This window comes from Triticum urartu, chromosome 1A, assembly GCF_056163025.1.
Source record: "Triticum urartu cultivar PI428250 chromosome 1A, HENAU_Tu73, whole genome shotgun sequence".
NCBI lineage: Eukaryota > Viridiplantae > Streptophyta > Magnoliopsida > Poales > Poaceae > Triticum > Triticum urartu.
In genome coordinates this window covers 548661364-548678143 of record NC_141873.1, presented here as the reverse complement: position 1 = coordinate 548678143, position 16780 = coordinate 548661364, and the positions used below count along the sequence as shown (strand labels likewise).

At 43.7% G+C, this 16780-nt stretch overlaps 1 protein-coding gene and 1 pseudogene across 1 annotated transcript; both read left to right on the top strand.

Moving 5' to 3' along the window:
- Positions 1–5115: 5115 nt before the first annotated feature.
- LOC125528460 (dynamin-related protein 5A) lies at positions 5116–12745 on the top strand. Its single transcript, XM_048692935.2, has 16 exons — positions 5116–5431; positions 5847–5910; positions 6006–6110; positions 6442–6543; positions 6839–6889; positions 6982–7043; positions 7285–7375; positions 7793–7857; positions 8656–8850; positions 8930–9049; positions 9505–9575; positions 10303–10528; positions 10683–10733; positions 11265–11493; positions 11755–11894; positions 12338–12745. Exons 1-16 carry the CDS (start codon positions 5303–5305, stop codon positions 12464–12466), a joined length of 1830 nt encoding a protein of 609 aa, XP_048548892.1. The 5' UTR covers positions 5116–5302; the 3' UTR covers positions 12467–12745.
- A 197-nt stretch (positions 12746–12942) lies between these two features.
- On the top strand, positions 12943–15174 carry LOC147992545 (putative F-box protein At2g02030; annotated as a pseudogene).
- The last annotated feature ends 1606 nt before the right edge of the window (positions 15175–16780 follow it).

Sequence of the window (16780 nt, the reverse complement as noted above, 5' to 3'; positions counted from 1 at the left end):
AAGTTTTGGAAGTCGCCCCATCCACGTTGGCCTTCATCCAGCCCAGCTCCGGTGGTAGCCACGCCTCCGGCACCGGTTGTGTAGAGTCCCTGGCCTTCTTCTTCACCGCTTCGTACCACACATCCATGAACGAGGAAATAGATGCCGCGATATCATGTGCTGCTTTGATGCGCATGCCCTCCCTCATCTCGTTCCGGGCTAACCACAAACCATAGACACCCTGCATAAGCATTTCCCTTTCCTCGTCCCTTGCATCTCCCATCCAGCCCCTAAGCCACCTTCCGACAGCATGATTTGAAGATATCCCGGCCGGCGGGTAGGGTGGTGCAATGCTTCTCCTCTCCGCCAATGCCTGCCAGAACAACTTTGAGTGATAGCACGTCCAAAAGCGATGCATCAGATTCTCCTCTCTTCCACAAACCGTATAGAAAACCCCCGGCTTAATTCTTCGCTGATGCGATTCAGAGCCAGTTGCCAATCCATTTGATATGAGCCTCCATGTATGAACCTTAACTTTATTAGGCACGTGGGAGCTCCACAATGCAAGCCAGTTCCTATGAGTCACCACCGAAGACGACGACCCCGGCCGTCCGGACGCCGCTCTTCTCATGCTCATAGCCAAGTGGTATGTAGACCGAACTGTGTACTCCCCATCTTTAGTGTAATTCCAAGCCAAGATATCCTCTACTCCAATCCCTCCCACCGGAATCTGCTTGATGTCCGAAGCATCTTCAGGAGAGAACATGGCATCAGCTTTTGCTTCATCCCACATGTTTCCATTCTCAATCAGCAGGTCAGCCACCCGCGTAGTACCATGCATGAAAGTCTGTCCCAGTGGACGAAGATAGCCCTTCCTAGGGATCCAATTGTCATGGTGAATTAGGACCTTAGACCCATCCCCGATCCTCCAGACCAATCCCTCCCTCAAGAGGTCTCGACCATGAGGATACTGCGGAAGGTAAACGATCCATTTGAGGGGCAGGTAGCATTCATGATAGACAAGTCCTTAAAGTACCTCGCTCGAAGCACTCTGGCACATAGCGAATCAGGGACTTGCAAGATCCGCCATGCTTGTTTCCCCAAAAGAGCTTGATTAAAAGCTTCGAAGTTCCTGAAACCCATGCCACCCTCACGTTTCGACATGCACATTTTCTCCCATGCGACCCAGTGTACCTTATTTTCACCATGAGCTGAACCCCACCAGAAGTTGGAAGAGATGGATGTCAGGTTCCGGCACATTTTCTTTGAGAGTTTGAAACAGCTCATAGTGAATGTCGGCGTTGCTTGCAGACCAGATTTATTCAGAACTTCCTTTGCAGCTTTGGATAGCCCTTGACCCTTCCAGCCAATCACTTTGCCCTTGGCGCTCTCCTTAACATACTTGAAGGTCCCGTCCTTAGATCTGCCCACCGCGGTCGGTAGACCCAAATACTTCTCGCTGAGGGCTTCGGAATTAATCCCAATTACTCCTTTCAGAATTGCCTTATTGTCCTCTTGGCATCCTTTCCCAAAGAAAATGGATGATTTCTGAAGGTTTACCCTTTGACCTGACGCACCCTCATACACTTGCAGAATACTCCTAAGGGCCTCCATATTTCCTTGTGAACCTTCCAAGAAAACGATGCTATCATCAGCAAACAACAGGTGGGTAATTTGGGGGCCAGTGCCTCCAAATGACACGCCACGAATGCGATTATCTTGCTGAGCTTTCTTCAACAAGGCCGAAAAACCCTCCACACAAAACAGGAACAAGTATGGGAACAACGGATCACCTTGTCTAAGGCCCCTAGATGGCAGAAACAGCTCCGAAAAACCTCCATTAAGCTTCACCGAAAATCTGGCTGTCCGGACACATCTCATAATCATATCAATCCAGCCTTGGACAAAACCCACCCGCTGTAAGACTTGCTCCAGAAACGACCACTCCACTCGATCATAAGCCTTCATCATATCTAGTTTGACGGCACATAAAGGTTTCTTTCTCTTCCTTTGCCTGATTGCATGCACACACTCGTACGCTATCATGGAGTATGATGATTGATGAGCCCAAAACTGAGACATGGCTAGGCCGAACGTGGCATAGCCCAATGCAACCAACAGTGACGGTTGCCTAAAGAAAAACCAACAGTGACGGACGCTTTGACGCGGTGTGTAGGCTAGTCACGGTCTCGCGGATGGTAAATAATGCCGGCGAGCTCATCTCATTACGCCGCGCTGTCACGTAATAAACCTCGTTTGACACGTGACATTAGTGAAAGAAAAGAAGGCGTAACTATGCCCCCGCAAAAAAAAGACGTAACTATGCTACGCTGCAGCTCCAGTACCTGCAATAGCATGCAACCGCTCCGCCATCAAATGGCTAGAAAGAAGAACGCGACGGATGTTCGAATTTCAAACGCCAAGCCAGCCGGTCCCCACGAGGGGGCTCGTGGACCGCGACCACCCATCGGCGGCCCCAACCGCACCGCACACGCACCAGATCGCGCGACGCCACAGGCCGTACACACGCGCTCCCACGTCCTTCTGTCTTCAACGAGTTTTAAAAGTTTACATCTCAAACATAAAAAGTTTTACAGTTTTTTTCAAGGATCTTCAAGTTTTAAAAGTTTCAACCGATCCTACTTGGAATGAATGGGCTTGTGCTGCATTTTTTTTCTTGCATGGTGTTGCACTTCATTTTTGAAGGCTCTAGCTAACATTGTGTGCCCTCCTTCCACACTCGCAAAAAAGAGGTATTTCGCTAGGGGTGTATGGAAAATGTTTTGGGGGCAATTTATGTGGCGGGAACATGTCAATTCTACAAGCGGACACGACAGTTGTCATAGCAAAATCCTCTGTTGACAGAATTGTCATGTGTTCTGAAGATTTTACCATGTGTATTACGAAGAATTTGTCATAAAAATGTTCGCAAATGTCATCTCTCCCAACGAACATTCGCTGGCTATTGAGGTCGAAAATAAAACATTCCACATAAAAAATTTCACGAGCTCAAGTTCTGATGTGGCTCGTAGGTTCAAGCTGGACTCAATATGTAGCGTCTTAAAAAAAGAAACTCTAGTGATCTTGGATAATCTTACTTTCCCATCTCTAATGGAGATTAGGTTAATGCCTTCCTTCCCTCAATCTCCGTCGGCGAGCTTGTTGATTTGCCTGACGACCATTGCATGGAGGTGAATTCTAGCAGTAGATAGGTTAGGATTTCGGTCTGCGTAGGTGGAGTTCAGATGGATGACGACGCTTCTTCTTTGAGTCAGTCTTCCAGGCCCCGTTCTCCTCAAATTCGTTTGTCAGGATGTGTTGGAAGGAGCTTCGGCATAGATTCCTGACACCTCCTCGGGGCAGGGAGGATAGTATTTCTCATTGTGCGGACACAATGAAGAGATTTGATTTCAGGTTCTTTAGATCAATTCAAGGATTCAACGACGACGACTGCGGCTCTGGAGCATTGGTTCTTAGGGGCCTACACGTGCTTTCTTGGTTGTCATCGATAAGTTCGGGTCGACTCTGGTATGCGAGTGACGACAACGACGTGTTGACGGCTCGTTCTGACAGCAAGAGTGATCGGTGGTCTAGGGATCTCAGAGTAAATTTTTTTGGGTGTTTTGTACAACTTTTTATAACTGATCTAATAGATCTAAGTCCTTTCCAAAAAAGTAGTCTAGGACACCTTTCATGGCATGAGATCGATCTTCGAAGATGTGAAGTTGTACGATAGCATAAGTGGGCGCAAAAGTAAGTTACACTTTTTTCCAAGTGATGATATAAAGTTGGTAAAGTCAATATTTATATGCAACATAAAAATGATTAAGAGGATTGCTGTCAGATCGATGCACGTTCTCAAGAATTCAAATTCGCCTAGTGTCTTTTTTTGATGTGGAGACCTTTTTTTGCGAAGAAGGGCTCGAATCTATTATAAGAGTACACTAAAAGTACAAATCATTCCCAACATAATAAAAGCCAACATTAAGGTCCTTGAACCATTGAACGACCATTACCGCCGCCAATACAATTCGTTGGCGCGCCGATGTCGTCGCTCCCCTACAGGAGCTCGAGCTTGCCGATGACAGTTGGTAAGTTTTCGTGCACATGTCCCTGGACCGAGGCCCATGAGCCGCATTCGTTGCCGTTGAACCCTATTGATCCGAAGCGCCTAACATCGTATGTCGTCATCACAAACGCGGAGTGAGAAACAATAACCTCGTTGCCTTAAGGAGACGACATGAATTTACTTTTTTTCGTGAATACACAAAAATTATGTATCATTTCATTGATAGGTAGAAGAGAACAATTATAGCAGAGAGACAGGGAGCACCACACTAACAAGCTACACATCCTAAACATCCGCCTAGCCCGAACACTGGCCACAGATGGCAAAGAGAAGGACACATGGCACACAAAACGCGTCACGACCAACACAGGAAACCTCCATCACGTGGCCACCACCCCAACACAAACCAAATCAAAGTAAACCCCCCCCCCCCCCTCGCCCAACACGACATGAATTTATGCCAAAGCTCCATAGAATCCGTCATAATGGACATGCTCGAGGAGAATTAGAGCCCGAAAGACCAGCTCGAAGATGAGACGTCTTCATTTTCTGAACACCGTCCCTACAAGGAAAACAAAACCAAACCTAAAGTAATGGCCAGAACCAAGGCACCCGAATTCATACAAAAAACATTTAAAATCCTATCTGGCGACTGTTCGCTGAGAGATGGGTGGCAAACGAGCCCCTTTTGATGGCATTTTTAATTCTGAGACAAGATCAAACGGTGGCAGCTTTAAACAAAAAATTGCTTTCTCTGCTAGAAACTGGCATGTCGCTCCGAAGAACGGCCACCCCTCACAACTAAAAATGCCAACGAAATCGTTCGCAAGTGCCAACGTTCGCCACCTGGGGGTCCAAAAATATTGAGGAATGGTCAGATGGAAGCATGTTTGGAATTTCAGTTCACATTTATTACCAACTTGCTTGAGAAGTTCAAAAAAATTCGAACCTCACAAGCGGCAGTAGGAAGGCACGAGGGGAGGGGCTATCCGGTATTTCGCGCAGCACCACCCCCAGCACGGCCGCACGCTCCGTTTCTTCCCCACGAAGCAGCCCCCGTCCCCTCCCCTCCCCTCCCCTCTCCAAACCCAAACCAACTCGACGCGCACGCGCCCCCCCGAGACCACCACCAGACGCAGCTCGAGCCCGACCGACGCGGCTCGGCTCAGCAGTCGGCGTCGTCTCGTCTCCCCCCTCCCACCTCCACCATCCCGCCCGCCCGATCGGATCCGGCCAGATCCCGCGCCGGCGGCCATGGAGAACCTGATCTCGCTCGTCAACAAGCTGCAGCGCGCCTGCACGGCGCTCGGCGACCACGGCGAGGAGAGCGCCCTCCCCACCCTCTGGGACTCGCTGCCGTCCATCGCCGTCGTCGGCGGCCAGGTGCGCGCCCCGTTCGTTTTCTCCCCCCTCCGCCGGATCTGGCGCCCCAGCTGTGTCTGGTGGATCTCGCGAGCTTGCTGGTAGGACTGCGCGATTTGGCTGCGGACACGCGGTCTCGCCGTGCTCGGATCTGCCGCTGCCGTAGGCGCTGGCAGCTAGATTTGGGCCGCTGCTGCTTGTTTGAACCCGCCACTACAGTTTCGTTGCACTTAGCTGCCCACATGACCAGTAATTCAGTAATTGGAAGCTAGATACTACCACTACTTGGGATCAACTAAGCTGTGCGTTGAAAATCCTCGTAGTTCCAAGCAATTCTGCATGAACCTGCTCTGTTACGAGTAGTTCAAGCGCATCTCATTGCGAGTGGGTACACGGTTCTGTGTTTTGACATTTGAACTCCTTTGGTACACTGTAGAGTTCGGGCAAATCTTCAGTGCTGGAGAGCGTTGTTGGGAAGGATTTCCTGCCCAGGGGTTCAGGTATGGTTGTTCAAGCAGTAAGAGCTTGTCGATTTTGGCGTCCTGTTTTGCTTTTTCTGACGCATTAATTTGTTTGGTTTGGTTTGATTCTGCAGGCATTGTCACCCGTCGCCCGCTGGTTCTGCAACTCCATAGGATTGATGGAGACAGGGAGTATGCAGAGTTCATGCATGTCCCCAGGAAGAGATTCACCGATTTCGGTAATTCATCTATTCTTCGTCTTGTTTTCAAGTGCTACTGTTATGATGATAATATTATGATTAATGCATGGTTGAGGGGTTATTGTGATAATATTGAACCATATTGGCATATGTGGAATGTAATTTGAGTTTGTGAGGCTCATCAAAACATCCAACTTGATGTCAGAACTCACTGTTATTCAAACTGCCACACTAAGCTGTAGCTTGTTATTTCCTAAAAGATAAGCCAAGCCTTGCAATTGTTGGCACTCTGTCAAGTGCTTCTTTAATTCATTTTCTTATAGTTCACCTCGATGCTACTCGTCACATGATGAAATTTGTATCGTTGCAGCCATGGTGAGGAAGGAGATAGCTGATGAAACTGACAGACAAACCGGCCATGGAAAGGGAATATCATCTGTCCCCATCCATCTAAGCATATTTTCTCCAAACGGTAAGTGGTCTGATAGCAATGCTGGTAATAAGTCTGTACAGCAGGGGAGTGGTTTAATGGTGTTATTTTAGTGCTTTGTCAATCTCAAATAGTCATGCACCTCCATTTTTCAATTCAAAAGATTGTTGTTTGCTGCTGGTATTGTGATTTACCTTTAGCTTATCCCTTGATCAGTTTAGTACGGAGTCATCCTAGTCATTGGTAGGATAGCCATGTTGTATTCCCCCTTCAAAACTTCTTTGTATGGTTTGTCCTCTTTATTTTTGTCATGTCGTAACACTTCTTATCATTGCAGTTGTGAATTTGACTCTTATTGATCTTCCCGGGCTTACTAAAGTTGCTGTTGGTAAGTGACTATACCATATGAGCCATCGTTCTTCTATTATTCTTGTTTAAGATGTTCATTCTTTTATATGCTACTGTCTTTATGCTTGTTAGAGGGTCAGCCGGAGAGTATTGTTCAGGAAATTGAAAACATGGTTCGAGCATTCATTGAAAAGGTATTTAAGTGTAACCAGCTTAAATGTTGCTTCCCAGTAATCGCTCTTTATCATTGCTTACCATGCTTGTCTTGCCTGTATAAGATGGGGCTATATTTGGTTATGTACAAATTTTACAAGTATTTATGTAATGCATATTTGGTCTAATATGCTTTTTTATCAGCCATATCCCATATGGTAGCATGTTTGGGCTAATTATCGTGTCATGCACTGTGTAAACAACTTTTTCGGTATTTTTCAGCCCAACTGCATCATTCTGGCTGTTTCTCCAGCCAATCAGGATCTTGCGACTTCTGATGCTATCAAGATTTCACGGGAAGTTGACCCAAAAGGTATGCCTTTGTTGCAGCCGGTTCGGTGAACTGCATTTTGTGTAATGTGGTTAATGTCATAGTATGTTCCCTATTACTAATGTCTCTTAAAGCTTATTATTCTGGGTTTCTTTACTTTTAATATGCTACAAAACTTCAGACTGATGTGATCTTCACCTTATCTCTTGAACCAATAGGAGATATAATGATAACTACTGTCTACTGATAATACCTGTACCTTGCAATTTGTCTTTGTGGATATCAACCATATTATATTGACAATTGGCTTGATATGTTTTTTTTGTGTGATCCTATTGTGGGCCAACTCTGTTAATGGAAAGGAAAATTCACATATAATAATTGCGTTTAATTCAAGTACCATTGCTCTTGGCACTTCTAACCATTTCTGAGCTTGAACTTTACTTTTTGTTGATTCAGGTGAACGGACCTTTGGTGTGCTCACGAAAATTGATTTAATGGACAAGGGTACTGATGCTGTTGATGTAAGTTCAACCATCAAGTGCTAAACACTGGCCTATTTTTTATAGTTATGCTATCTTCCTTACTGTGATGTTGCTTAAGGTGATTGATATTCTACTGGCCACCCAATCTTGTTACTACTAGCGATCTTTGTTGACAATTATGCCTCACTTTGCCCCACCTTTCCATAAGTTAAACACTGGCCTTTTTTATAGTTATGCTATCTTCCTTACTGTGATGTTGCTTAAGGTGATCGATCTTCTACGGACCACCCAATCTTGTTACTACTAGCGATCTGCCGATCTTTGTTGACAATTATGCCTCACTTTGCCCCACCTTTCCATAAGTTTCCACTCTTGAAATTGTACGGCCCTCCTTTTCAGTATGGCTATATATGGACTAATACCATTAATACCATGGATTTTGAATCTTCTTATGTATGCCCAAACCTTTGAGTTAATGTTTGTTCAAAGAAACTCATGGTGTGTTTGCTTTTAGCCCAAACTTTCCCTACCAAAAAGTTGGCTAGCCAAAATATGGTGAAGGTTTTGTTTGCCCATGAGTTAGCCAAAGTTGGCAACAAAAATGAACTAGAGTGGGCTAGGTGGCATTTGGCATGCCAAATAATCGGTAACCATCGTCCACCAAACACAATCCAAACACAACTTCAGTTCTAACAACCCCCTGATTACTGTGTTTTCACTCACAAATATTATCCCAGCTGCAAATAGATAACATGCGTTAGAACATATGTTTGCTAATCTGATCATTGACCATCCTAGATTTCCACGAACCAGATCTTACTGAGTTTGATTGTGCAGATACTGGAAGGAAGAGCTTACCGGCTCCAATTTCCATGGATTGGTGTTGTCAATCGATCCCAGCAAGATATTAACAAGAGTGTGGACATGATTGCTGCTAGGCGTAGAGAGCGTGACTATTTTGCAAACACACCAGAATACAAGCATCTCGCTCATAGGATGGGATCAGAACATTTAGCAAAGAGTCTATCAAAGGTATGCCTTTGCTCTTTAATGCAGAATACATTTTATGCTATTTTGCTTTTTTTCTGACAAACTTTTGGTGTAAATGCAGCATTTGGAGTCTGTTATTAAATCAAGAATCCCTGGTCTCCAGTCTCTTATAACAAAGACAGTTGCAGAGCTGGAAACTGAACTTACTCGTCTTGGAAAGCCCATTGCTAATGATGCTGGAGTAAGTCTCGAGTTTGCTTCTTCTTTAATCAAATGAGTTTGTTTGACCTGATCCAGCATACATTTATTATCACCCGTCTTTATTTTTATGGCCTTAGTTATTGAGTAGAAGTAAATGTACTCCTATTAAATTTTTGTGCACTGTTGATGTCCATCTTTGTAATGTTCTTAGTTCGATTTGCGCATGATGGGATTGTGTTTTATGCTTTATGCTCGCTTGGTGCAAAGTAAATGAATCTCATCTCTTGATTTTTTACCTTTCTTCCCAATAGTCATATTTCTGTGACATCCTTTTCATGAATCCTGTATAGATTATTTCCAGTTTTACAAGTTATGATGGATGCACTGATGTTATTTTCGTTGTATTGTGTGGGTCTAAGTGTGACTTTCTTTTCTTTGCTCAGCACTCAATAAACTTGCATACATTGTGATAATCGTATATTTTGTGACACGCAGGGAAAGCTGTACACGATTATGGAAATATGCCGCATGTTTGATGGCATCTACAAAGAGCATCTGGATGGAGTGTATGTCTTAAACGGAATTTCTCTTTTGCTCAGTTTTTTTAATATCATGCTTGCTATATCTAGCAGGTCTTTTGTAATTTTGAATGGCAACGTTTAATCTTTCCTGATCTGCATACAGGCAATCTAATACTAGTAAAGTTCCTAATCCTGTTGACTAATTTGGTGTTGTGGCGTGTACATGTGTGGTGCAACACAGGTCTATAGTAAAATAAATAAATATATGCAACGCAGGTCTCTCTAGTAGATTGTCCTTGTTTCTTGTATTTTGTACAGAAAGTTCTTAATGTTCGGTTTCTCTTTCATAAACTTATTGTATTGCGTAGGTTGATCAGCCTTAGATGTACAATTGCCATAACAATTTCCTTTCAGATGAAAGGAACCATCTAGTAATCTAGTAATTAAGCTTGGAATATGCAAAATGAATACATATGCAAGACGAATACTATACTCACCACTGTGCATAGCTGGTCTGGCAATTTTGTGTTACCAGCTAATTGTCTGTTGTTTTGACCTTCTTTATTCTCACGGATGTTGAAATAAACAATACCATGTTTACATGACCCTTGAACTGCTTTGCTAAATGAGCAACTAAATAATTTGCTGCTAATGTGTGCAATATCATGTCAAAATGTCACACACTCATTCCATTCCACCAGTTGCAACTTTGCTTATGTGCTTGTTATTCTGTTTCTAATCATGATGACCAACCAAATGTTCTTTTATCCAGGCGCCCTGGTGGTGAGAAAATTTACCATGTCTTTGACAATCAATTTCCTGTGGCAATTAAACGGTTGCAGTTTGATAAGCAACTGTCAATGGAAAATGTGAGGAAGCTCATAACGGAAGCTGATGGATACCAGCCTCACTTGATAGCTCCAGAGCAAGGATATCGGCGCCTCATAGAATCTTGTCTTGTTAGTATCAGAGGTCCTGCCGAGGCAGCTGTTGACACGGTAGGCCAACTAGATTAATCTGCTCAATAAAAGCTTCAGCAGTTCAAAATTATTTATTTTTGCCACTGGGTTCACCGAGCAACCAGATTGTTACTTATTCAGCAATGCTGGTTTAATAGTTTCAGAACTTGATTTTTTTTTGCCACATTGACAGGTCCATGGAATCCTAAAGGAACTAGTCCACAAGGCTATAAATGAAACTCATGTAAGTCGTTCTGCAGTTCCTACCAAATAAGTTTTCTTACACTATCTACATGATGCAATCATAATATTTTCTACTCCCTCCGTTCCTAAATATATGTCTTTTTCGAGATTTCACTATAGAGACTACATTCGGATGTATATAGACGCCTTTTAGAGTATATATAGGTTCACTCATTTTGCTCACTACGTAGTCTATAGTGAATTCTCTTAAAAGACTTATATTTAAGAACGGAGGGAGTATAAACTAGAGCATATGTGCTCTCTGGTGGTGTGATGAGTTATTAACTGGCTGTATTAGGACGGGATACATTTCTAAATCAAAATAAAATTGTAGTGTTTGATTTTTTATAAATAAAGATAGTACTTGCATCGGATAGGTATTTCTTATTGATATGAACTCAGATCTTCTGCAGAACTTTGAGCATTAAGATTGTAGGCAGATGTATAAGTGGATTTGAAAAGAAAAGGTAGTCTAATTAATTAAAAATGCTGGTTAAATACTTAGCTGAAATGTTCATTTACCTTTCTCCAGGAGCTCAAGCAGTTCCCCACTCTTCGTGTGGAAGTTGGCAATGCAGCTTTTGAGTCGTTGGAAAGAATGAGGGATGAAAGCAAGAAGAACACATTAAAGCTAGTTGATATGGAAACAAGCTACTTAACTGTAGATTTCTTCAGGAAGCTTCCTCAGGATGTTGAGAAGGGTGGAAATCCAAGCCACTCTATTTTCGATAGATATAATGATTCTTATCTAAGACGAATTGGTAAGGCATCTACGTATCTTTTATACACTTATTACTCCTTTATTATACCCTTCCATAATTGCCCAATGACAGTGGTATTCTCTCAAGGTTGATATGCTAGTATATTGATTCATCTTTATTAGAGTTTGAAGCAGCTAAAATTTCCATATTTGGTCACAATTGAGTCTCACTTGATATGTTCTCTATTTAGCACGTCTTTGTGTATTGCTTGATCGATACCTTATTTTTTATTTGTATTTACTAATTACTACTCAACCTCAGGGACAACTGTTCTGGCATATGTTAACATGGTATCTTCAACATTGAGAAACTCCATCCCAAAATCTATTGTGTACTGCCAAGTCCGTGAGGCAAAGCGCTCATTGCTCGACCACTTCTTTACTGAGCTGGGAGCAAGAGAGGTAAGATTTTTGAAACACGTGGAGGTCCTTTGAGTCTTCGATTTGGAACATACAAGTGCGACCTGATTGGTGATGTTACTGTAGATTTGATATAGGGTTCTTTTATTGCTTAATATATATTTTCAGAGAGTTCATTTTTCCTTTTATCATCTCTAGACTCTAGCTGTTGGTATGCATGTATTTCTCACCACAGTCTAACATGGACTCTCTGTTTATTCATTGCGTACTTTAGAAAACCGCTAATATGTAGATTTTAAGTTATTTCTGAGCTATGTTTCTTCCATGGTGATGCATGTTTCTGTCTGTACCATGCGGTAGTACATTGCCAGCCAACTAGTCAATTTTAGTCCTTAGTTTTTTAATACTCATGATTCACACTTCCCTTGGGTCTTTAAGAGAAATCCGGTGGAATATCAATAATTAACGTACATGTGCATATGCAGATTAGGCAACTTTCGAAGCTCCTCGACGAGGACCCCGCGGTCATGGAGCGGAGGACAAACCTCGCCAAGAGGCTGGAGCTATACCGGAGCGCCCAAGCAGAGATCGACGCAGTTGCATGGTCAAAATAATTTTTTGTCGACTTATCGTTCCCTAGTGTGTGTTCACCTTTACTCCTTGTTTGGTGACATCGATCTCTCCCCTGTTCTTGGGGGGCATATATAGCTGATTCTTTGTTTCCGATCTAGGTCATATTATATTCTTATTAGATGACAGCAGCTGTGAGGTGTGTCATGTGTTTGTGCTTTTGCTCCTTGTGCTTGAGGATCTCTCTGTCTAGGGGACACCTTTCTGCTGTACCTTGTCTGTATCACGTACGAGTTCATGTTATTATGATTTCCATAACACAAGTCCTCTTGTATCTTTGGTCCTATATAGTACACAATTTGACGCCAAAGCTGGCACGCTCAAATATACGCTCTGGCACCTTGCCGGTTTATTTTGTCAAGCAACAAGTCAGAACCTAATGAACAATTCCAATCAAAGGAATGTGCCAGAGGGCCCCTTTTGCACTATATTCGTGATGCTTGACAAAATGGAATAAATGCTTCATGATATGCAGAGTTCTGGGATAGAGTTTACCAAATTTGTATGTAATGCATCGCAGCTTAGTCGGAAGTTGTATCCATTCTTGTTGCTCATTTCGAGTGGGGGTGCCATTCTCAGGGTGCTGGTCATCGACTCAGTGCCTGAGCACCCACATAATAAACTCTCACGTGAACCAAGAGGAAATCTACGACATGACTATCTGCCCCTAATAATCCCGTGTGATCTTGGGGTCCAAAAGGGGGCCTCTCGCTGTTATAGTCCCAGTAATAAGCAATCAACGAGAGACAAACTCTTTCCAACCGAGAAAAGGAACAACCCGGGATCGGTTTCCGCTGGTAAGGCGAAACCTCCAAATCGACCCATCTTACCGATATTCTCCTATATATGCCGAAAAATCCGTCTCTCCCACGAGAAGATCGCATCTTTCTTTGGGCGAGCCGCCATCCATCCACAACCCCACCTCCGCCAATCCTCCTATGCCTAGCTTATGAATTGTTCCTCATACGAGTTCCTTCTCTCCTCCAGCGGATGGATGGATTCGCCTGGACTGGAGTGAGCTCTTGGTAAGGAAACCCTAGTTTTCTCAGATCTCTTCTTCCTTTTGCCATCGTCGTTTCTTTTGCCAAGGAATTTGGTTCAACTTGCTTGTTCGTGCCAAAACAATACAAATATACAGCATATCTACTACTACTACTAGTGTCCAGGATGCGGCTTAATCTCATGAAACAAGGAGGAGTGCCACTGCCATGCCATCCCGCAGCGCGGCCGCCAAGAAGAAGGCGGCGGAGGTGCTCCCGAGCAACAAGAGGAAGAGGGCCATTGTATCTGTTTGTGCATCGGCACCGTTGCTCCCTGATGACATGATACTGGAGCTTCTACTCCGGCTCCCGGTCAAATCCATTGTGCGTTTCCGCTCCGTCTGCCGCTCCTGGGCCGCAATGTTGTCCTCCAAGGATTTCTGCAGCCTCCACATGGCCGCCTCTAAGATGCTGCCCCGCGCCCCCAATCTACTGGTGCTCTCGCCCGCACCAACATTTGGCTCCGTTGCAGTGTACACCTGCTCTCCGTCAAGCCCCGTAGACGATTTACTCTTCACCTTCGACTGCGCCCGCCGCAACTCCGTTGAAATGGTGACGCCCTCGCCATGCTGCGGGCTCACGCTCCTGTATGACGCCGCGGCGCCGGCTTACTATGTTTGCAATGCGGCTACAAGGGTGATCACACGCCTGACACCGCACCGTGTTCCACATACGATTCCAGTGCCGGGCTGGGATTTGACGCCGGGACAAGGGAGTACAAGGTCGTGAGGTTGATCAATGGGCTTTCCGATGAGAAGGAGACGATCAGCTGTGATGTGTGCGCACCCGGAGCCGATCGCTGGAGGCCGGCGACTGGAGGAGTGCCCTTCAAATGGTCCCAGTTTACAAATTCTGCAGTTCAACATGCGGCGGTGAACAAAATACCGCCTGCGTTCGCGAACGGATTCCTGCACTGGTTGATCAATCCTTCACTTATCATCAGAAGGCTAAGAGCTGCTATCGTATCCTTTTCAGTCGCAGAGGAGACCTTCGGATGTGTCCGTTCACCGCCGTTCTGGGGACCAAGAGAACATCCGCGCTCCTGGTCCCAGTCAGAAGGAGAGCACCTGGTTGTGATGGACGACCAGCTGTGCATTGTCCGGGACCTTCGCGACGGAATCCCTCATGGCGGCACCTTGGAGATTTGGGGACTGCTGGATTATGGCTCCGGTGATTGGTCGCTGAATCATCGAATCGATTTGTTCGGGCAGGTAAAAGGTGAATTTGCTGAGGAACAGGTTGTGAGGGTTATTGGTACTGTTGGCAGTTGCAAGTCGGGGAAGAAGATTGTGATTGGTACTAGCAAGCACGTGGTTCACGACAAGTTTCAGAAAAAGGTTTACTCATATGATCCTAGCCGTCGAGTTCTAGAGGGCATTCTTCCGGTCACCGAGACACACGCCTTTTTTATGGGCTTCATCCCTGGTTCAAGATTCAGCTTACATGAAGAGAGCCTTGCTCCAGTGCATAAAACTCATCAAGACCTGGCATTCAAAAATGTGCTAAAGAAACTACGGATCCATGCTAAAAGGCTAATAGACGAAAAGTCACTGTTGTTGAAATCTTCTGTAACTGAAGGACTTTAAGATTTTTGCTATGTAGTTGTCATGCACGTGATTATGCCCAATTAAATCCAGGCGCAACCTTTAAGTATGAAGAACATGTTTGATGTCGTCATTGCCCTTGTTTTTTGTGGTTTGGCTTGTAGTACTAGTAGTATTATGTGTTTTTTTTTTGCAAGTAGTCGAGCACTAAGGATAACGAAGATATGAATTTCTTGACGTTCTTGTGATATCGAAAGATAAATAGCTGCATTGTGTGAATGGAAAATCATAGACAGTTAATTGTGCATTGTTATGAAGTAACTCAAAATCAGGTAAGAATCCAAGCAAGTTACCCGACATAATTTACATGTATGTCCTTTTCTTGTTTCGATGTACAATATGCATAAACAGATACTACCTCTGTCCCAAAATATAAGAACGTTTTCAATACTATGCTAGTGTAAAAAACGTTCTTATATTTTGAGACGGAGGGAGTACTTCATAATTATTCATCCATTTTCCTGTCACGCACTAGTAAAAAAAGGGGTTTTTGTCCCGGTTTTCGAACCGGGACTAAAGGGCGCGGCCATGTGGAGCTCCACCTTTAGTCCCGGTTGGTAACATCAACCGGGACTAAAGGAAATTTTATGATTTTTTTTTGAATTTTTTTTTGAATTTTTTTTAATTTTCAAATTTCTGAATTATTTTAACCTCTAGTGTGTAATCACCACCCCTCATCACTGCTCAATTTATTCTCTAATCACCCCTCATCATTCCAAATCATCTAACTTCCCGAACGGTCACCCATCCTCCCATTCCCCCAGCTTGAGCACGCTTAACTTCCGGGTTCTATTCTCTCTCGTTTCCAAGTCTGCACTTGTTGTTTTCCTGACAATATTAAGATGTCAATCCTATTAACCTTCATGAATTTTGCTTGAGCATGAAGTGACACATTTCACTGTTTGAATTTGAAACTATTGTTTTAAAAAACAATAATTATTTAGTAACACTAATATTTCTTGAATAATTAGTTTGACCACAGTTTAACCAGATTTGACCAAAATTCAAAATAACTGAAATAATTATTTAGTAACACTAATATTCTAGAATAATTAGTTTGACCATTGTTTGACGACAGTTTGACCACTGTTTGACCAGATTTGACTAGTTATTTTTTCGATTTTTTCCACTCTAGATCTTAAAAGCCTCGTAACTTTTTTTCTGTTAGGTTTTTGAGGATTTTAAAAATGTTTAACGGGGTTCCCCCAGTTAAATTCGAATGTAACTTTTCGAGTAGATGATTTTTCATATAATTTTTTTTAATCCGAGTTCGTATGCAAAAGTTATCCCCATTTTACAAATTCCAGAGAGATTTTGCAAATAAAGTCGAAATTCATATTTGTAAATTTTCCCAACAAGTAGACCACATATCACATGGGAAACTTATTTTATTTTATTTTTTTGACATTTCCATCATTTTCTTTTGTTGTTTCTAAAACTGAAAAGGTGGTCCACATGGGGGAGGGGGGGGGGGGGAGTTTGAAAATGGGACCTTTAGTACTGGTTCGTGCCATGAACTGGTACTAATGCCTCCAAACCCATTAGTACCGGTTGGTGGCACCAACCGGTACTAAAGGTACCTTTAGTCCCGGTTGGTGCCATCAACCGGGACTAATGGGCATCGCACCCTTTAGTCCCGGTTCATGGCACGAAC